The sequence below is a fragment of the Gossypium hirsutum genome, chromosome D11 (genome assembly GCF_007990345.1).
Source record: "Gossypium hirsutum isolate 1008001.06 chromosome D11, Gossypium_hirsutum_v2.1, whole genome shotgun sequence".
Lineage (NCBI taxonomy): Eukaryota > Viridiplantae > Streptophyta > Magnoliopsida > Malvales > Malvaceae > Gossypium > Gossypium hirsutum.
The window spans coordinates 66,632,664-66,655,491 of record NC_053447.1 but is presented as its reverse complement, the minus strand read 5'-3'; the positions used below and the strand labels follow the sequence as shown (position 1 = coordinate 66,655,491).

General features: G+C 34.8%; 2 protein-coding genes across 2 annotated transcripts; both read left to right on the top strand.

Moving 5' to 3' along the window:
- Window positions 1–1,002: 1,002 nt before the first annotated feature.
- Window positions 1,003–4,225, top strand: LOC121223453 (receptor-like protein EIX2). The gene has a single exon (XM_041104934.1). The coding sequence runs from the start codon at window positions 1,092–1,094 to the stop codon at window positions 4,005–4,007; it is 2,916 nt and encodes a 971-aa protein (XP_040960868.1). The 5' UTR covers window positions 1,003–1,091; the 3' UTR covers window positions 4,008–4,225.
- A 4,363-nt stretch (window positions 4,226–8,588) lies between these two features.
- LOC121223259 (receptor-like protein EIX2) lies at window positions 8,589–22,154 on the top strand. The gene is made up of 3 exons (XM_041104400.1): window positions 8,589–8,659; window positions 17,903–20,638; window positions 21,998–22,154. The coding sequence occupies exons 1-3, from the start codon at window positions 8,589–8,591 to the stop codon at window positions 22,152–22,154; spliced, it is 2,964 nt and encodes a 987-aa protein (XP_040960334.1).
- Window positions 22,155–22,828: the final 674 nt, after the last annotated feature.

Below are 22,828 nucleotides of genomic sequence, written 5' to 3'. Positions count from 1 at the left end.
GATGGGTCCTAAGTCGCAATCAACATATCATCGACATAAAGTAACAAATATATGAATGAATGATCTGTCGTAATTTGGTATAGCAGATTAAACTAATTTCTGCACTTTAGGAGCTTGAAATGAATTAGTAGTTTCATTAAGTTTTAATTACGTTTTCTTAAGTTTCTTTTAAGTTAATAAAATGGGTAAATTGAGTCTTTTATTAACCTTAAGGGCCAAATGAGGCCTAAGGGTTAGCCGGTGAACTTTATAAGTATGCAAGAGACCATTAGAAGGTGTAATAAACCGGTACTGATCGCTATGTCACAACACGGAGTGCTCAATATCACAACATAGGGAGCATAATGGAGAATTCACGAGACTATCTTCGACGTCGCAACACAGACTAGTGGTGTATATTAACAGTGATTTTTTTTTCATTTTGCTTATTGTATATAAGGAAAGAAAATACTAGCAAACAAAAAAAATAGAGAAAAAATAAAAGAATATTAACAATGGTTTTTTTTTCAATATATTTTGGGTGGGAGTGAGACTTACTCAGGGATCAAACTAGAAACTTTTTTGGAGGTCAAAATTAAATTGTACTTTTTACTATAAAAAATATAATTCTACCATTTTAATAGACTATATCTTTATCATTTTTAAAATATTAAATTAAATTTTTATATTTTCAAAAGGATAAAATGTAATTTTAACTTTATTAGTTTAAAATTTTAAAAAGATCTTATGAAAAAAATTCATTTTAGGGTAACGAAGCCCTTCTAAGCCCCTAATTTCGCCGCTGTACTTACTCCATAGACTTGGTTAAGTTGACCTGCTTCTAAACTTTATTTCAATAAAATATCAAAATTTTGCTTTTCTTATTCAAATTCCGTGTTTTCCATTACTTTTCTTTCTTTTTATCTCCTTTACCTTTTAAGACCTAAAAAGTCTTAAAGAATGTGGGAGTGGGGCTTTCTTCATACACTTTTGTTTGACTTTGTGGATAATTAAATTTCCAATTTAATGCATTTTGTTGGAAGAAACTTCCTTGCGCTTCATGTATTTGTGTTTTAGCTAAAGCTTAGTCTATATATTTGGAGTTGTGAGCCATGGCAATTGCAACCATGACTACTCCTCTTCCTATTTCCTTTTTCCCTTTTCTTCTTCTCATTCCCGCTATCTGTTTTACCATTTGTCATGCCAATTCCAACCTACTTTGCATTCAGAGTGAGAGAGAAGCTCTTTTGAAATTCAAGAATCATCTTATTGATCCTTCAAACAGGCTATCGTCATGGGTTGAAGGTGGGGATTGCTGTGAATGGACTGGTGTCGTCTGCCATAACTCAACAGGCCACGTCAACCAACTGCACCTGGCCGCTCCTCTTTCAGAGCCTGATGACTTTGCAACAAATGCTGAATGGGAAGCTTCCTACAATTCCCTGCTAGGAGGCAAAATAAATCCTTCACTGCTGGAGTTGAAGCATCTCAGTTCCCTGGACTTGAGCAATAACAATTTTAGCAGCATACATATCCCGAAATTTTTCGGTTTGCTGGAGAGTTTAACATATCTTAACCTCTCTGGAGCACGATTTCTGGGAGCAATTCCTCATAACCTTGGGAATCTCTCAAAGTTGCAGTATCTTGATCTTGAAGGTAATGATCTCGAACCAAAAAGTCTTCAATGGGTTTCTGGGCTTTCTTCCTTGCAGTACCTTGATTTGAGCTCTGCGAATCTTTCTAAAGCAACTGATTGGGTACAGGTAACATTCAAACTTCCCTCTTTGTTAGAGTTGCACTTGTTAGGTTGTGGTTTAGAAGATGATCCATCTTTCAACAGTATTAATTCTTCAAAATCACTGGTTGTTCTTGATCTTTCTTTCAACCGCTTTTCTTCAGTACCTAAGTGGATATTTAGTCTTCATGGTCTTGTGTCCATTGATCTTAGTGGCAATTCTTTGGAAGGCCAAATTCCAGATTACTTTGGGAACACCTCGTTTCTTGAAGTTCTTGATCTTAGTTTGAATAATCTCAATTCGTCCATACCCAATTCCTTGTATAGTTTAAACCGTCTTCAGTTCCTTAGTCTTGGCCAAAACCAGTTACAAGGAACAATCTCGAGTGCCATTGGAAACTTGAGCTCTGTTACTCAGCTTGATGTTTCAGTAAATCAATTAAACGGCCAAATTCCCTTGTCTATAGGGCAGTTGTCATCTTTGGAGGAGTTTGATGTTTCAGAAAATCAATTAAATGGTCAAATTCCATTGTCTATAGGGGAGTTATCATCTTTGAAGTTGTTTGATGTTTCGAAAAATCAGTTAAGCGGCCAAATTCCCTTGTCTATAGGGCAGTTATCATCTTTGGAGGTATTATATGTTTCAGAAAATCAATTAAATGGTACTTTTCCTCTATCTTTTGGACGACTAGAAAGTTTGGAAACTCTGAATTGTGGGTATAATCTATTAGAAGGAGTTGTATCAGAAACCCATTTTTCTAATCTCACGAGATTGACAACTCTAGCAGCATCACACAATCGGCTTAGATTTGAACCAAACTCAAGCTGGATTCCCCCATTTCAATGTGAAAGTATCGAATTGGGTCACTGGCATCTTGGCCCAAAGTTTCCCCATTGGCTAAAATTCCAAAAGAAATTGTCTTCTTTGGATATCTCCTATGCAGGAATTTCAGATGTCATGCCCACTTGGTTTTTGAACCTTCCCACTCAATTTGACTGTTTAAACCTTTCCTCGAATCAACTTAGAGGAGAGATTCCATATTTGAATGTGAGAGACACTGTTGATTTGAGTTCAAACCGATTCATAGGCCCATTGCCAAGAGTCTTCCCAACTTTACCATTTCTAATGTTATCAAATAATTCATTTTCGGGATCTCTTTTTGAATTACTTTGTAATTCATCAAGTGAGAAAAGGACGGTAATCCTTTACATTGATAAAAATCTTATCTCAGGAGATATTCCAGATTGTTGGAATGATTGGCAGCTTTTGGAGCTTTTAAATTTGGGAAGCAACAATTTGACCGGCAAAATCCCACCTTCTTTATGGAATCTAAATCTTAGAATGCTAAACCTTCGAAACAATACATTGTTTGGAGAATTACCATCCACATTGCAAAATTCTCCACATTTGATTATGCTTGATCTTAGTGAAAATCATTTCAGTGGAAATGTACCAGCATGGATTGGTGATAAGCTCTCAAACCTTGTGATTCTAAGCCTTCGATCAAATAACTTTGATGGACATATTCCTCATAAAATTTGTGATCTTCAATTTCTTCAAAACTTGGATCTTGCCCACAACAACATTTCTGGAGTTATTCCAAAATGTTTTAATAATTTAACTGCAATGGCCACAACAAACAAAACCAATAATTTTGTTTTTTCGGAGTCTGTAGATGCTGCCTTAGTTATTTTGATAGCATTATTGGTGTTGAAAGGACGAGAGGATGAATATGGTAGCACACTAGGACTTGTTATGAGCATGGACCTTTCGGCTAACAGTCTCACAGGAGAGATCCCCAAAGAAATAGGTAGCCTCGCTGGACTATTGTCTTTAAATTTTTCAGGGAATCTCCTAACAGGAAATATACCAGACAGCATTGGCAAGATGGAGTTAATGGAATCTCTTGATTTGTCCATGAATCGACTAAATGGTGAAATCCCTCCAAGTTTCTCCAATTTGAATTTCTTGAATCACTTCAATGTGTCTTACAACAACTTGACAGGACAAATCCCAACAAGCACTCAGCTTCAAAGCTTTGAAAACTTGTCTTACGTGGGCAATCATCTTTGCGGACCTCCTCTCACTAAGAACTGCACCTCAAAAGGTATTCCAATTGACGTTGCAAATAATGGAAGTAGCAGGGAAGGAAGTAAAGTGAATTGGCTTTATGTCAGCATAGTTCTCGGCTTTGTAATGGGATTTTGGGGTGTAGTGGCTCCCTTGTTTTTCATCAGGTCTTGGAGGCATGCATACTATCGAAAGCTAGACCATATCTGTGGTAAACTCTAATGTGTTTTGGGCTACTATGGGTATGTAGTTTGATAGGAAAAAAGCATGTATAATTGATGCATCTAAGCTATGTGTGTTGCTACATTATTGTTTGATGTTAAAACATTAGTTTTTGCGTCTGTCAACTCACTTGGTGTGCCAACAAAGCGGCCCACTCGCTTGCATGAGCGGTTTTGTTATATGCAAACCACACATAATAGGATGTGTTTTCCCTTGCATCTTTCTTGAAGAATGTTGAAATTATGGCTTATGTTGATAGGAATGCAAATTGCGGACAGTAGATTTGGGTGTATGGGGCAAGCCTGTTGGCTCGGATTTAGTAGTTCGTCTCCTCTTTGTGTTCACTTTTGCTTTTTTATTTCTCATTAATGAATTTCTTCTCTAAAAATAATAATTTTAGACACGTATAAAAGCATAAGGTAAACAACACCCAAGGTCACTATAAAATAGGTTTGTCCTATTTTGGTCACTCTAGCTAATTTTTTTTCTCAATTTAGTCACTCTAATTAATGTATTGTTCGAACTAGTTAATGTCATTAAAAATTCTATTAATCCATTAATGGATTGCTGAATTATGACACGCGGCACCAGGGGCGGAGCCAAGGGGCTGGTAGGGGCTTCGGCCCCCTAAAATGAAAAATTTTCCATTTAGGCCCCCTTATAGTTTATAAAATTTTAAATTACTAATGGTAAAATTACACTTTGGTACCTCCAAAAATGATAAAAAAAAATTGAGTTAATTGGTCATGAAGGTCGATTTATTGAAAATTTAGGGAAATAAGTCGTTTTTGGAGAGAGTGTATGAAAGCGCGACCAGCTGGACGCACTTTCTGCAGAAGTGGCAGGAAATTTTGTCTAGCTAGGCGAGCTTTCACACACTCTATCCAAAAAGGGTCGATTTCCCTAAATTTTCAAAAAAAATGACCTATTTAGTCAATTAACAAACTTTTTTGCCATATATGGCTAATTTAGCCTACAATTAAGGGTTTAATTTATGGTCACATTATATTATTAAAATATGATGTAAAAAGACAATTATAAGAGAGAGAATAAACGGATGAGTGATAGATTTAAAAGCACGGAAAAGCTAAAGTGACACCAACTCAATTGATAAAAGCACGGAAAAGCTAAAGTTATTTTTTTAATACAGAGTTAATTATATCATTTAAATCTTTTATAAAACAAATTAAATTTATTACGTACTCTTAAACTAATTACTTGAAAATTCATTTTCTTAATTAAGACTATTTGTTGAGACAAGGTGCGTGAATCTGTGATGATCGGCACTCAATAGTGCCTATTACAAACAGCCGCTAAGGTAGTAAACATACTTTTCATATTTGAGTTGGCAAATTTATACAACAAAATCTTTGACTAGTTATTGTGCTGATATTTTGAAGATTCTACTGTCCATCTATAGAAACCAAATCTATGGCTAATGAACATTTGATTGGATTCAACTAAATCATGTAGAAATGAATATCATATATATTATATATCATACTAAAATGATGTTAACAAATAAATTAAGATTAAATGACATTTTTTCAATTATTTTCAATGAAAATGTTGGACTCTTATGTTGTTTTCAATGGAAAAAATTTTAAATTAAAAAAAATCAGAATGCACCATTTTCAACTGTTAATGTTTTTTTTGGAATTATTGAATGAAAAAAATAATTTCGAATTTTTCAAATGATTTTATAAATCTCATGACATGTTGTCATATAAAGAAAAATATATTTGGATTTATATAGGAAGGAAAAGAAAAAGGATAGAGCAAGAGGATATTCAAAATGAGATTATAAAATTTAGGCTTAATCCACAAATTGGTACTTAAATTAAAATTTTCTCATCTTGGTATTTAAACTTTTTTTTTGTCACAAGTGGTATCAAAATTTTGCAAGTCAATCCATCAACCCCTATCTCCGAACCAATACCCCAACAGATTCTCAATCCAACCGGTCAATCCAGTCTAATTTTGAAAACATTGGATTTGGTCGATGAAACAACTTTTTCAATCTCATCAACTCAAACAAGTAAGCGATGAAATTCGAAAATATAATCAATTACCAGCATCTCAACTTTGAGAGAGCAAATTTTGAGCATCACTAGTATTGTCATACATTATAAAAGAAGAAGAAGAAGAAAAAGGGAATGGGAAATAAAGGAAAAAAGAGAGAAAAATGTAAAAGAAAAAAGGAAAAAATTTAAATATATATATATTTTAAGTTATATGACATGGCAGATTATTATTAGCTGGAATTTTATTGAATGGGTATAACATTTTGGTGTCAAATGGGTAAGAGAAGAATAGTTTAAGTACCACTTAAGAGCAAAAAAATGTTTAGGTACCAAAATAAATAAAATGCATAGTTTGTGTACCAACTTATAAGTTAAGCCTTGTTTAAACATAGATTTAATAGTTAGACTAACAGAGGTACCAACTTTAAAAAAAAAATAGTTTAGATATCAAGATAGGAAAAAAGGATATAATTTAAGTATCAATATGTGAATTAAGCCTAAAATATATATTGAAATTTGTGAAAAGTAATAAAGTGAGTTTAGATAGAGCATGGATGTTGAGTTAGGTTCATTGGAAAGCAGGACATAATAAATATCAGTATAATATTAAATTTAGTTTTCAATATTTATATTTCTTTTCAATTTAGTTTTTAATCTTTTTTTGAGCTCAATTTGACCCATAACATTTTAAAAAGAGTCTCATTATTGTTTTTTTAACGGAAATACTAACTAAAACATTCAATTTTTAAACATTGTAACCTGCATAACAATCCACGTGTATTTAGATTGATGTAGCATATAAGACAAATAGGACTACCATGCGTCCTAGCATGCCAACATCGCTAGAATATCAGTTTTTTTAGTCAACAATTCTTTCTTTTTAAAGCAATTTGATTCTTTTTAAAAAATTAATAGTCAAATTTAACTCAAAAAAAGAATAAAAATCAAATTGATAATAGAGGTAAACGTTAAGGGCTCAATTTAACATTATGCCATAAATATTTCTTTACATGAGAGAAAATTTTTCAGATTTTATTTTAAAACACAAATAATTCTACAACTTTTGACCAAAATAAATAGGAAATTTTACAACTTTTGGTAACTAAAACTTTATTGAGAAAACTCAACATGAAACAATTAGTTGTTTCAATTTACTATCAGAACGGAATGTTTCGATCAGTACGTGGTACCAAAACAGTATCAAGTACTATAGATTGAAGTTCTATATTGACACTTTGTGATTTAGTTTTTAAATCGGATAATAATAATCCTCTCCCCTAACTTAAACAACCTTTTCAAATAATTAAAAAATAATTTTTAATCTCCACTCACGAAAATGGAATACATTTTATTGTCAATCATTTATCTTTTCAGCAAGCATCCACATTTAGAAAATTAATCACTATTACCGATGATGGGTATCGAAAAAAATAATTTTTAATCCCGCTCACAAAAATGGAACACATTTTATTGTCACTCATTTAACGTTTCAGAACGTATCCACGGTTAGAAAATTAATCATTGCTATCAATGATGAATACCCTGATTACGGCAAGAAAAAGAATTTTTGAGATTGAGAAAAAACAGATTTAAGTTGAATTTTTAAAAGTAATATTTTAAGTTTTAAAAAATAATTTATTCACATATAAAAATTAGAAAATTTCTAACATTGGAGCTAAGCCAAAATTCTCCAATGTCTTAAAGAGTCATTAAAAAGAAACTTCAGTCCTCCAATCACAATTCAACACTTCTCTACATTTTCATCCATCTCAGTGAGGGGCTCGGCATTGGAAATAGTAAAATTCTATTTTGCTTTTCTGACTCAAATTCCGTGTTTTCCATTTTCTTTTCCTTCTCTTTTTCCTCTTTCTTTCTTGGAAACTTACATAGAAAAGTTTATGAGTTAAATAAAGTAGAATAAAAGATAAATTGATTTATTTTCAATCAAAGTTGAAGTAGTATTTCTATAAAATATCAACATTTTGCTTTTCTTCTTCAAATTCCGTCTTTTCCATTACCTTTTCTTTCCTTTTTTCTCCTTTAGCTTTTAAGACCTAAAATGTCTTAAAGAATGTGGGAGTGGGGCTTTCTTCATACACTTTTGTTTGACTTTGTGGATAATTAAATTTCCAATTTAATGCATTTTGTTGGAAGAAACTTCCTTGCGCTTCATGTATTTTTCTGTTTTACCTCAAAAGGTATTCCAACTGATGTTGCAAATAATGGAAGTAAAGTGAATTGGCTTTAACTCAGCATAGTTCTTGGCTTTGTAATGGGATTTTGGGGTGTAGTGGCTCCCTTCTTTCTCATTAGGTCTTAGAGGATTGCATACTATCGAAAGTTGGACCAGATCCTATGGTAAATTGTATGTGTTTTGGGCTACTATGGGTATGTAGTTTAATAGGAAAAAAGCATGTATAATTGATGCATCTGAGCTAGATTGGCGGGTGCTGAAAGATTAGTTTTAGCGTTTGTCTTTTTTTGGGACTCATGGGTGTGCCAACAAGGCGGCCCACTCGCTTACGTAACCGGCTTTGTTATATGCAATTCACAAGGAATGGGATGCTTTTCCCCGTTGAAGAATGTTGAAATTATGTCTTATTTTGATACAGATGACGATTGCAGATGGTAGGTTCGGGTGTATGGGGTGTGCTTGTTGGCTCGGGTTTTGTAGTCTATCTCCTCTTTGTATTTGTTACTATTTTGTGACTTTCTCATTAATATTTTTTTTCTCAAAAAAAAATTAGTAAATCTAGACACACATAAATTGAAGTATAAGTGTAAACCAGACCCAAGGCCACTCTAATTTTTTTTATCAATTTACTCACTCTAATTAATATTATTGTTCGAACTAGTCACTGCTGTTAAAAATTCTGTTAATCCACTAACGGATTGCCATTGTAACAAATTAGCCAATTGAATGATGACACGTGGCAATTTCATTTGACTTTTGACAAAAACTTAGAGACCTCTATAATTAATCCAAAACATTTTTTTCCCTTTCTGTTCTCTTTGTAACTCAAAATGTAGAAACCAAAACAGGCATTCCAAAGCTACATGTCCTTCACCATTTTCTCAACAATGGATGTATGACAACTATCAATGATAACCCACCATACATCCACAAATAGTTAAAAGAAAATTGAACATATATAAATAAGAAAGGATGTATGGCATAGATAGGGCAAGGGCAAAAGCTTCAACCTTTGTTATTCGTTATATGCAGGCAATTCCAACTTTTGGGAGCTAAGCCAAAATTCTAAACCTCTAATAGATTTCAATAATAACCTCATCTTTGTACTATTTAAAGAGTTTGACGGCGGACCTACAAGATTTTACAACATTTATTGATTTATTTATTTACAAGCTAAACTATACCACAGGTTATACTGTCATTTTTTTTATTATCTAACTATCTTTTTTTTTGTCACCCAACTACTCAAGATATTTTTTTTTAGTTCATTTTCATTAAGTGTCGTTCATTCTCTGAAGAAAGGGTGATGTAGCAATATTTAAGAAATTGATAATAACAAGTTCAGCTCTCAACTTTTACATATTATATTGATTTAGTTAAATTCTTTAAAAAATTAACCCTTAAAATTTACAGATGGTCTCAATTTGATCCTCATATTTTTTTAATAATTTTGATTTTTAATTTTAAAAATAATTGTTAGAATTTTTTAAATTTTAAAAATTAATTAATTGTTACAAATGGTTTAATTTGTTTGTGTTTGTGGTTGATTATATAGGATTCAGATCTTAGATCTATCAAATGCCACTTTTAAAAGAGATTACTTGAATCAATTGGTCTAAACTTCAAGTTTAGTTTTAGTACTCGGACAAGAATCAAGGGCATGCATTTCGAGCTTGTGTAATTTATTGAAAGTCTGCTTTGATGTATGATTGCGTTTAATTGTATATCAATAATGCGGATGTTGTTATGTCTCTCGGGGTTTGAGTACGCCAGATTTAGTCCTTTTTTTGATGTAGCTTACGCCATTCGGGAGGGCTAAAGGCTCTGCTCTTCGATAATGTGGTCATTGGGTCTAATTGTTTGGCTGTTATGACTGCTTGCACTCCGCCAATAATGGATGCATCTGAGCTAAGTGTATTGTTACATGATTGTTTAGTGTTGAAAGATTAGTTTAAACATTTGTCCTTTTTTTGGACTAGTCGGTGTGCCAACAAGACAACCGACTTACTTGTGTGAGCAGCTTTCTTATATGCAAACAACATGAAATGGTATGTTTTTTTCCTTACATCTTTTTCAAATAATGTTGCAATTATACCATATGTTGATATAAATGAGGATTACGGACCATAGGTTTGGGTTTATGGGGTGAGCCTATTGGCTCAGGTTTAGTAATTTGTCTCCTCCTTGTGTTCACTTGTGTTTTGTGACTTTCTCATTAATGAATTTCTTTTCTCTCAAAAAAAATTAGTAAATTTAGACATGCATAAAAGTATAAGGGTAAACTACACTCAAGGTCACTCTAAAATAGGGTTTGTCCACTCTAATTTTTTTTCAATTTAATCACTTTAATTAATATAATTACTCAAACTAGTCATTGTGTTAAAAATTTCGTTAACCCACTAACGGATTATTGATGTGGCATATTAACCATTTAAATGATGACACATAGCATTTTGTTTTTTTTTTTTACTTTTGACAAAAACTTAAGCACTTCTCTATAATTATCCAACGCACTTTTTTTCCCTTTCTCTTCTCTCACTAACTCAAAAACGAGAAACCAGAACAGGCATCTCAAAGCTACATGCCTTTCACCAATTTCTCAACAATGGATCTATGGAAACTATTAACGATAACCAACCATATATCCACAAATATCTAAAGAGGAATGAACATATATATAAATAAGAATGGATGTATGGCATGGATAAGGCAAGGGCAAGGGCAAAAGCTTCAACCTTTATAGTTCGTTATATGCAGGTAATTCGAATTTTGGGGAGCTAAGCCAAAATTTTATACGTCTAATAGATTTGAATAATAACCTCATGTTGTGATATTTTGCTATATTTAAAGAGTTTGGGTGCACACCTACAAGATTTTACACGATTTATTTATTTGTTTATAGGATAAACTATACCACAGCTATATGTATATTGTACTTTTTCTCTTTTGATCACTTAACTAACAATTTTTTTAATTTGGTCATCCAACTAATCAAGATTTTTTTTGGTCCATTTCCATTAAGTGTTGTTTAATCTCTTACGAGAGGATAACGTAGCAATTAAAAAATTGATAATAACAAATTTAGCCTTTAATTTTTACGTATTATATCGATTTAGTCATAAATTTAAAAAATTAACCCTCAAAGTTTACAAATGATCTCAATTTGATCCTCATATTTTTTTAATAATTTTTAATTTTAAAAATAATTTATAAAATTTTAAATTTTATAAAATTAATTAAACACTGATATGCCATCTATGTGGCAATCCACAAGTATACCACATTAGTAAAGTTAACAAATTTTCAAGGAGTTGCTTCTATTGGTTTGATTGCAATTGCTATTATCAATGAGTTGCTTTGTTTTCATTTAGATTCTATGTTTGCAAGTCGAAATTGACATATGCTATGGAGGCTTGTCTAGATTATGAATGAGAGCATAGTGAGAGCACTTGTATTCATTCATTGAGGAACTGTTTGGTGTGAGAGTGCAAATTGAATTGTAAACATTGGGTGTTTACTTCCTAAGTTCTCATGGAGAGAATTTAGAGGTGAATGTTCTAGTCTTTCGGTACAATGGTGGGATTTCTACTTGGGGAGTGATAAAATGTGATTCACTTGTTGTATTGTGAATTAAAAATTACGTTTATATTTTAACATGACAAATTAATTAATGCAGTGACTAGTTTGAATAATTATTTTAACGAAAATAACTAAATTGAGAAAAAAAAATTAGAGTAACCAAAATAGGACAAACCACATTTTAACGTGACCTTGGTGTAATTTACCCTGAAAAATATCTTGTAGACTTGGTTAAGTTGACCAGCTTCTAAACTTTATGTTTCGTTGATACAGGAATATAAACATAAATTGATTTATTTTCAGTAAAAGTTGAAGTAGTATTCGTTATCAAAATTTTGCTTTTCATACTCAAATTCCGTGTTTTCCATTAGCTTTTCCTTCTCTTTTTTCTCCTTTAGCTTTTAGTAGACTTTTGTTTGACTCAACTTTAAAACCTTTTGTAGATAATTAAATTTCCAATTTAATGCATTTTGCTGGAAGAAACTTCCTTGCGCTTCATGTATTTTTGTGTTTTAGCTAAAGCTTACTCTATATATTTGGAGTTGTGAGCGATGGCAATTGCAACCATGACTACTCCTCTTCCTTTTTCCTTTTTCCCTTGCCTTCTTCTCATTCCCGCTATCTGTTTTACCATTTCTCATGCCAATTCCAACCTACTTTGCATTCAGAGTGAGAGAGAAGCTCTTTTGAAATTCAAGAATCATCTTATTGATCCTTCAAACTGTTGTTCCAATAGGGTCGGAAGCGTGTAAATTATTGTACTAAAAAATCACACAAAGTTCAATTCCCAGGGAAGAGAGGTGGATCACATGGATCTCTTAAATACCAAGTCTTTCCTTAGACAGAATATCCCTTCTATAGTAATTTAATAGCACAATTAAATACTACTATTATACCCTCAAATATTGAAAGAAAAATAGGACAAGAAAGAACACAAGAGTTTTAACGAGGTTCGGTAAATTATACCTACGTCCTCGGGCACTAACACCAGATGATAACTTTACTATCTCCAAAGTATTACAAACAAATAGAATTCCTTAAGAATTCTCAAATGGGAGAAGAGAGAAAACTAAGAGAGAAAGATTGGTTGGGATGATTGAAATGAGAAATGGTTAGGCCTATTTATAGTTGAAGTTCAGGGACTAACTTGCAAATGGCCTAAAAAATTAGAGACCAAAATTGCAATTATCCCTTTCAACTTTAAACAACTTGCCAACTATTTTTTTTTCTTTCGGTGCCAATTGCACATCCCACCATTTTTGACTTTTCAACCCCTTTTTAATTTAACTTATCAACAATCTCCACCTTGAAGATTTGATTAGGATAATCACATCTTCACACACTTCCTTCAACTCCCCAAATTCGATAAAGCTATCTTTTGTAGTGCCTCCAAATGCGCTCTCGAGCGCCATACACCTAAAGGTGCTCAAATTCTCAGGATGTTAATCAAGTTCAAACAATGATTAAACTTGATTGTTGTTACCACCTTGGTCATCATATCTGCGGGATTATCTGTTGTCGGAATCTTCTCAAGTAGAATTTTTCCTTTTTCAAAGACTTCCCGCACAAAGTGATATCTTACGTCGATATGCTTGGTTCTTGAATGATAGACTTGATTTTTCGCTAAATGAATAGCGCTTTGACTGTCACAATATAGACTAATGTGACTTTGAACAACTCCCAAGTCTTTCAATAATCCATTAAGCCAAATAGCCTCCTTAACAGCTTCTATAACTGCCATATATTCTGCCTCTGTAGTAGACACAGCTACTGTAGACTGTAAGGTAGACTTCCAACTCACTGGGGCTTTCGCAAGAGTAAACAGATACCCCGTAGTTGAACGACGTTTATCTAAATCACCAGCAAAGTCAGAATCAACATATCCAACTACAAACTGACCAAGTGCTTCATCCTGTTCAAAAATTAAACCAACATCTACGGTTTTTCGAAGATACCGTAGAATCCATTTCACAGCTTGCCAATGTCCTTTTCCAGGATCATGCATATACCTGCTCACAACTCCAACAGCTTGTGAAATGTCAGGCCTCGTACACACCATCGCATACATCAAACTCCCAACTGCATTAGCATATGGGACTTTCGCCATATATTCTCTTTCTTCTTCAGTTTTCGGAGATAATTGAGCACTAAGTTTCAAATGAGAAGCAAGTGGGGTACTTACATGTTTTGTGTTTTCATTTACACCAAAACATTGTAATACCTTTTTCAGATATTGCTTCTGATTCAAACAAAGCTTGCCTCTCTGTCTATCTCTACTTATCTCCATGCCGAGAATCTTCTTGGCCTCACCTAGATCTTTCATCTCGAACTCTTGATTCAACTGAGCCTTCAGCTTATCTATCTCATTTTGGCTCTTCGAAGCGATTAACATATCATCAACATACAAGAGTAGATAAATGAAAGATCCGTCATGCAGCTTCTGCAAATACACACAATTGTCATATTTGCTTCTTGTGTACTTCTGCCTTCTCATAAAGCTATCAAATCGCTTGTACCACTGCCTCGGGGATTGCTTCAATCCATATAGCGATTTGTTAAGCTTACAAACCCAATTTCTACCACCAGCATCTGTGTATCCTTCTGGCTGAGTCATATAGATCTCCTCTTCTAACTCACCATGCAAGAAAGCCGTCTTAACATCAAGTTGAGCTAGCTTCAAATTCAACTGTGCTACCAAGGCCAACAAAATTCTAATGGAGGAATGCTTCACAACAGGGGAAAATACATCATTGTAGTCAATTCCCTCCTTCTGAGCGTAGCCTTTAGCTACCAATCTTGCCTTGTAGCGAATATCCTTCTTGCTAGGAGATCCATCTTTCTTTGCGAATACCCACTTGCATCCGATTGCCCTTTTACCTTTCGGTAATTGTGCCAACTCCCAAGTATTGTTCTTCCGGAGAGACTGTATTTCTTCATCCATGGCGCTTTTCCATTTATCACTTTCTAAGCTTTGCATTGCTTCTTGATAAGTGATAGGAATATCATCAACAACGGGAAGGGCGTAGGCCACCATATCAGTAAATCGAGCAGGTTTACGAATTTCTCTCCGTGGCCTTGCAACTGCAACTGGTTCTGGTGTACTTAGTGGTTCTTGGATCAGAACCTCTTCAACCTCTAATTCCTCCATTGTGGCTGGAGAATTAGACTTATTAACTGGGCAAATCCCCATCTGCTCAAACTCCACCTGTTTTGGAGTACACTCCACCTGCTGTGGAGTATTGCTCATCTGAATATCTTTATCTGCTACCTTTTTCAATGTGGCAGATTCATCAAAGGTAACATCTCTGCTACAGATCATTTTCTTTGTGCTTAAGCACCAAAGACGAAATCCCTTCACTCCAGAAGTGATTCCCATAAAGAGAGCTTTCTTTGCCCTCGGATCTAACTTTGACTCCTTCACATGGTAATATGCAGTGGATCCAAACACATGTAAGGAATCATAATCTGTAGCCGGTTTTCCAGACCATACCTCCATAGGAGTTTTTCTATCTAATGCAGATGATGGCAAACAATTAATAAGATGGCCAGCGTATGTCACAGCCTCAGCCCAAAATTGCTTGCCCAACCCAGCATTGGACAACATACATCGAACTTTCTCCAGCAATGTTCGATTCATACGCTCTGCCACTCCATTCTGTTGTGGTGTATCCCTAACTGTGAAGTGTCGAACAATACCATACTCTTGGCACACATCGAAGAACGGATCACTTTTATATTCCCCTCCATTGTCCGTCCTAAGCCGCTTGATTTTCTTGCCAGTCTGGTTTTCGATCATAGTTTTCCATTTAAGAAAAACTCCAAGCACTTCATCTTTAGTTTTCATGGTATACACCCAAACTCTTCTGGAAAAGTCATCAACAAAAGTAACAAAGTAGTGTTTTCCTCCCAACGAAGGTGTTTTGGAAGGCCCCCACACATCTGAGTGAATATATTCCAAAATACCTTTTGTATTATCGATAGCAGTGCCGAATTTCACTCTCTTTTGCTTTCCCAGAACACAGTGCTCACAAAATTTTAATTTGCAAGCCTTTGCACCTTTCAACAATCCTTGCTTTGCCAGAATTTGCAAGGATTTTTCGCTGGCATGTCCCAACTTCATATGCCACAACTGCATTGAGTCCAAGTCTTTGTTACCGGAAGCTGCAGCGACTGCTCCAATAACTGTACTACCTTGGTAGTAATACAAGTTATTTTTCCTGATGCCCTTCAATATCACAAGTGCGCCAGATGTCACTTTCAAAATCCCATCTCTCATAGTAACAACTGAACCATTGGATTCCAAGGCTCCCAATGAGATGAGATTTTTCTTCAAACTGGGCACGTACCGAACATCAGTCAGAACTCTGGTTGATCCATCTTGATTCTTTAATTGGATTGAACCTATCCCAACAGTTTTACAGGCATTGTCATTGCCCATATAAACAACTCCTCCATTTAGTTCTACTAAATCAGAGAACCACTCCTGGTTAGGGGACATATGATAGGTACAACCCGAATCCAATATCCACTCATCTGAATGGAACGACGATGATGATGCAACCAGTGATAGTTCAGAGTCACTAGTATCATGCTTTGCAACACAAGCATCTACAGCAGCTTTTCCCTTATTCTTCAGCTTTGGACAATTTTTCTTCCAGTGGCCTTTCTCATGACAAAAAGCACATTCATCTTTCTCGAGTCTGGACTTTGACTTTGATCTCCCCTTTTGAGTTTTCTTCCGAGTGTATGAACGACCTCGGACTACTAAAGCTTCTGTATCTCTGATTGAGTTTTTCTGTTTGTCCTTCTTTCTCTGTTCATAACTGTATAAGGCCGCACAGACTTCGCTCAGAGATATATCACTCCTGCCATGAAGTAGAGTAGTTTCTAGGAACTCAAACTCCTCAGGAAGTGACCCCAACAGCATCAAAGCCAAATCTTCATCTTTGAATGTCTCATCCATATTCAGCAAATCAGTGACTAACTGATTAAATTTGGTGATGTGATCATTCATTGTGGTACTTGGGACGTAAGTGAAGCGAAACAGTCTTTTCTTCAAGTGGAGCTTATTTTGACTGTTTTTCTTCAACAATTTTTCTTCAAGTGCCACCCATAACTTATTTGCAGAAGTCTCCTTTGAAAAAGCATACCTCTGCTCTCGAGAAAGGCATGATCGAATTGTGCCACATGCCAACCGATTGATCGCCTTCCAATCTTTCTCCTGTACATCATCTGGTTTCTCTTCATCAATGGCAATGTCTAGACCCTGCTGAAAAAGGGCATCTAGAACCTCACTTTGCCACATACCAAAATGGCCCGTGCCATCAAAGATCTCCACGGCCAATCTTGCATTTGCAATTGTCGGTCTTGTCCACATGGACGATGTTGAAGCTCCTACACCGACCGTTTTCTCCATAATCTTTCAATATACCTAAGGAAATCTTTTCTGATGTGGAAGATCAGTTTAAACTGCAACCACAGAGCATACTACGATTAACCTTCGGCTCTTGATACCACTTGTTGTTTCAATAGGGTCGGAAGCGTGTAAATTATTGTACTAAAAAATCACACAAAGTTCAATTCCCAGGGAAGAGAGGTGGATCACATGGATCTCTTAAATACCAAGTCTTTCCTTAGACAGAATATCCCTTCTATAGTAATTTAATAGCACAATTAAATACTACTATTATACCCTCAAATATTGAAAGAAAAATAGGACAAGAAAGAACACAAGAGTTTTAACGAGGTTCGGTAAATTATACCTACGTCCTCGGGCACTAACACCAGATGATAACTTTACTATCTCCAAAGTATTACAAACAAATAGAATTCCTTAAGAATTCTCAAATGGGAGAAGAGAGAAAACTAAGAGAGAAAGATTGGTTGGGATGATTGAAATGAGAAATGGTTAGGCCTATTTATAGTTAAAGTTCAGGGACTAACTTGCAAATGGCCTAAAAATTAGGGACCAAAATTGCAATTATCCCTTTCAACTTTAAACAACTTGCCAACTATTTTTTTTCTTTCGGTGCCAATTGCACCTCCCACCATTTTTGACTTTTCAACCCCTTTTTAATTTAACTTATCAACACAAACAGGCTATCGTCATGGGTTGAAGGTGGGGATTGCTGTGAATGGACTGGTGTCATCTGCCATAACTCAACAGGCCACGTTAACCAACTGCACTTGGCCGCTCCTTTTTCAAAGCCCGATTACTTCGCATCAAATGCTGAATGGGAAGCTTACTACAATTCCCTGCTAGGAGGCAAAATAAATCCTTCACTGCTGGAGTTGAAGCATCTCAGTTCCTTGGACTTGAGCAATAACAATTTTAGCAGCATACATATCCCGAAATTTGTTGGTTTGCTGGAGAGTTTAACATATCTTAACCTCTCTCGAGCACAATTTCAGGGAGCAATTCCTCATAACCTTGGGAATCTCTCAAAGTTGCAGTATCTTGATCTTCGAGGTAATGATCTCAAATCAAAAACTCTTCAATGGGTTTCTGGACTTTCTTCCTTGCAGTACCTTGATTTGAGTTATGCGGATCTTCATACAGCAAATGATTGGGTACAGGTAACACTCAAACTTCCTTCTTTGTTAGAGTTGCACTTGTCAGGTTGTGGTTTAGACAATGATCCATCTTCGATCAATGTTAATTCCACAAAATCACTGGTTGTTCTTGATCTTTCTGGGAACAGCTTATCTTCAGTACCTAAGTGGATATTTAGTCTTCATGGTCTTGTGTCCATTGATCTTGGTAGCAAATCTTTGGAAGGCCCAATTCCAGATTACTTTGGGAACATCTCGTTTCTTGAAATTCTTGATCTCAGTTTAAGTTTTCTCAATTCATCCATACCCAAATCCTTGTATAGTTTAAACCGTCTTCAGTTCCTTAGTCTTTGGGGTACCCAGTTACAAGGAACAATCTCGAGTGCCATTGGAAACTTGAGCTCTCTTATTCAGCTTTATCTTGCACAAAATCAATTAAATGGTCAAATTCCATTGTCTATAGGGGAGTTATCATCTCTGAAGTTGTTTCATGTTTCAGAAAATCAATTAAATGGTCAAATTCCCTTGTCTATAGGGGAGTTATCATCTTTGAAGTTGTTTGATGTTTCAAAAAATAAATTAAACGGCCAAATTCCCTTGTCTATAGGACAGTTATCATCTTTGGAGGTATTTGATGTTTCAGAAAATCAATTAAATGGTACTTTTCCTCTATCTTTTGGACGACTAGAAAGTTTGGAAACTCTGGATTGTGGGTATAATCTATTAGAAGGAGTTGTATCAGAAACCCATTTTTCTAATCTCACGAGATTGACAACTCTAGCAGCATCACACAATCGGCTTAGATTTGAACCAAACTCAAGCTGGATTCCTCTATTTCAATGTGAAAGGATCGAATTGGGTCACTGGCATCTTGGCCCAAAGTTTCCCCAGTGGCTAAAATTCCAAAAGAAATTGTCTTATTTGGATATCTCCTATGCAGGAATTTCAGATGTCATGCCCGCTTGGTTTTTGAACCTTCCCACTCCATTTGAATCTTTAAACCTTTCCTCGAATCAACTTAGAGGAGACATTTCATATTTGAATGTGAGAAGCTCTGTTGATTTGAGTTCAAACCGATTCATAGGCCCATTGCCAAGAGTATTCCCAACTTTAGTATTTCTAATGTTATCAAATAATTCATTTTCGGGATCTCTTTTTGAATTACTTTGTAATTCATCAAGTGGGAAATTGACGGAAGTTCTTTACATTGATAAAAATCTTATCTCAGGAGATATTCCAGATTGTTGGAATCATTGGCAAAGTTTGGTCCTTCTAAATTTGGGAAGCAACAATTTGACCGGCAAAATCCCACCTTCTTTATGGCATCTAAATCTTATAATGCTAAACCTTCGAAACAATACAATGTTTGGAGAATTGCCTTCCACATTGCAAAATTCTCCATATTTGGTTATGTTTGATCTTAGTGAAAATCATTTCAGTGGAAGTGTACCAGCATGGATTGGTGATAAGCTCTACCTTGTGATTCTAAGCCTTCGATCAAATAACTTTGATGGACATATTCCTCATAAAATTTGTGATCTTCAATTTCTTCAAAACTTGGACCTTGCCCACAACAACATTTCTAGAGTTATTCCAAAATGTTTTAATAATTTAAGTGCAATGGCCATAACAAATAAAACCAATAATTTTGTTGCGGAGTATGTAGCTGATAACTCATTTTTTTTGAACGCATTATTGGTGTTGAAAGGACGAGAGGATGAATATGGTAGCACACTAGGACTTGTTACGAGCATGGACCTTTCAGCTAACAGTCTCACAGGAGAGATCCCCAAAGAAATTGGTAGTCTCGTTGGACTATTGTCTTTAAATTTTTCAGGGAATCTCCTAACAGGAAATATACCAGACAGCATTGGCAAGATGGAGTTAATGGAATCTCTTGATTTGTCCATGAATCGACTAAATGGGGAAATCCCTCCAAGTTTCTCCAATTTGAATTTCTTGAATCACTTCAATGAGTCCTACAACAACTTGACAGGACAAATCCCAACAAGCACTCAGCTTCAAAGCTTTGAAAACTTGTCTTACGTGGGCAATCATCTTTGCGGACTTCCTCTCACTAAGAACTGCACCTCAAAAGGTAATCCAATTGTCGACGTTGCAAATAATGGAAGGAGCAGGGAAGGAAGTAAAGTGAATTGGCTTTATGTCAGCATAGTTCTCGGCTTTGTAATGGGATTTTGGGTTGTAGTGGCTCCCTTGTTTTTCATCAGGTCTTGGAGGCATGCATACTATCGAAAGTTGGACCATGTTGGTCGAAAGCTGTATGTATCTTGGGCTACTATGGGTATGTAGTTTGATGGGAAAAAAACATGTCTAAACATGTTGGTCTAAAGTTGGTATAATTTAATGGAGATTGGATCAAAGTGTGTTTTGATTATGTATGAATAGGTTTTGTTGTATTTCAATAATTTACAATGAAAATAATTTTCAGCAAAAAATGTTGTTTGATAAATTCCATCAGTTGCTTAGCTTAATAATTGAGTAGACGTTGCAGCCATAGATCTGGTCTTCTTCCTCCTTGATCCTTCAAATTAGGAGTAACAAAAATAGTAGTAAATAGGATTAGCCTATTTTTTTCTGTCATTTTCTAACTGTTGCCAATGGATCTCAACAAAAAAAGAGTTCAGCCGTTGTTCTTCATCCTTGGACTCACCCTTCTCAGTAAGACAGGTGACAACCACAAAACGTCCTCGTTTTTGCATTTGGTCTGGAAAATTTAAATCTCCAAGTTAATTTCAAGTTTGTAAAATTTAATGTACTTGATTGTTCTCTCTTCTTTGTTAACTTTTTTGGATCAAATTGGCATACCTATTTAGAGTTATTTATATTTTTTATTTTAAAGTATATATTTGGATTCGGAACATTCAAATATGAGAATGAGCGCATAAAATCTTTCAAAAATAAATGAAACAATTTATAAAAGTTTTAATATACTCGTATGAAATACATACCTGACAAAAATCCTTTCAAGTTATCGAGATTCCATCCACCCCAGCCATATAGGGTGGTTTTTTGTTTTTAAAAATTGAGTTTGAAGCAAGGTGAACCGAGTTTTTCATTAAAAGTTTTAGAATCAATTTCTGTTTCGCTCAGATTTATTTATTAAAATGTCACTTTTTATAATTTTGTAACATATAAATGGGATTAATTTTGTAAAAGCTAATATAATATAAAACATTATGTAAAATTTCATATGAATGGTCATGGGATTAGATAAATCTTTTAAGGGTTATGGTCGAAATAGAAAGCTAAAGTATTGAATAAAATTCGATTTTGAGCGAGTATATATACATAAAAATCAAGTTGAAGCATCATGAGCTAGCAAAAAACTTTCATCCTTGTTTGAATTTACTTTATCTAGCTTTTTTTTCTTAGCTTTTACGTGCATGTAATTGTCTAGTTGTTTCATCAACTACGTTAATTTTTAATAGTAAAAATTGATGAAATTTTTAATAGAAAGAATCGGCTTACTCTTTGATCTATTGTACTGGGATTAATTTGTCCATTTTTTTGATATAGAGGCTCTATGGTACTTTTACCTATGTATGTAGGTACGTACTATGTATGGTTTTTAAAATTTTTCTTTTTCATTTCTTTCATATTATATCTGATAAGTGCAGGAAACTAGCTGGGGAAGAGAAAGTGGTGTTATCCCAAACAGGGCAATTTTCATTGTGGGATTGCTTTGATATGGGAGTTGGTTCCATAGCTTGCGCAGTGAAAGAAGGTGTTAAACTTTATGTCTACAACATCCGAGCCGCTCATGTCGAGAAATAATGGCATTGAAAACTTTGGGGACCTCCTCTCACTAAGAACTGCACCTCAAAAGGTATTCCAATTGACGTTTCAAATAATGGAAGTAGCAGGGAAGGAAGTAAAGTGAATTGGCTTTATGTCAGCATAGTTCCTGGTTTTGTATTGGGATTTTGGGGTGTAGTGGCTCCCGTGTTTTTCATTAGGTCTTGGAGGATTGCAAACAATCGAAAGCTAGACCATATCTGTGGTAAACTCTATTGTGTTTTGGGCTACTATGGGTATGTAGTTTGGTAGGAAAAAAGCATGTATAACTGATGCATCTGAGCTAGGTGTGTTGCTACATGATTGTTTGATGATAAAAGATTAGTTTTTGCGTCTGTCAACTCGCTTGGTGTGCCAACAAAGCGGCCCACTCGCTTGCATTAGCGGTTTTGTTATATGCAAACCACACATAATAGGATTTTTTTTCCCTTGCATCTTTCTTGAAGAATGTTGAAATTATGTTTTATGTTTATACGAATGCAAATTGCGGATGGTAGATTTGGGTGTATGGGGTAAGCCTGTTGGCTTGGGTTTAGTAGTCCGTCTCCTCTTTGTGTTCACTTTTGCTTTTTTCTTTTCTCATTAATTAATTTCTTCTCTAGAAAAATAGTAATTTTAGACACGTATAAAAGCATAAGGGTAAACTACACCCA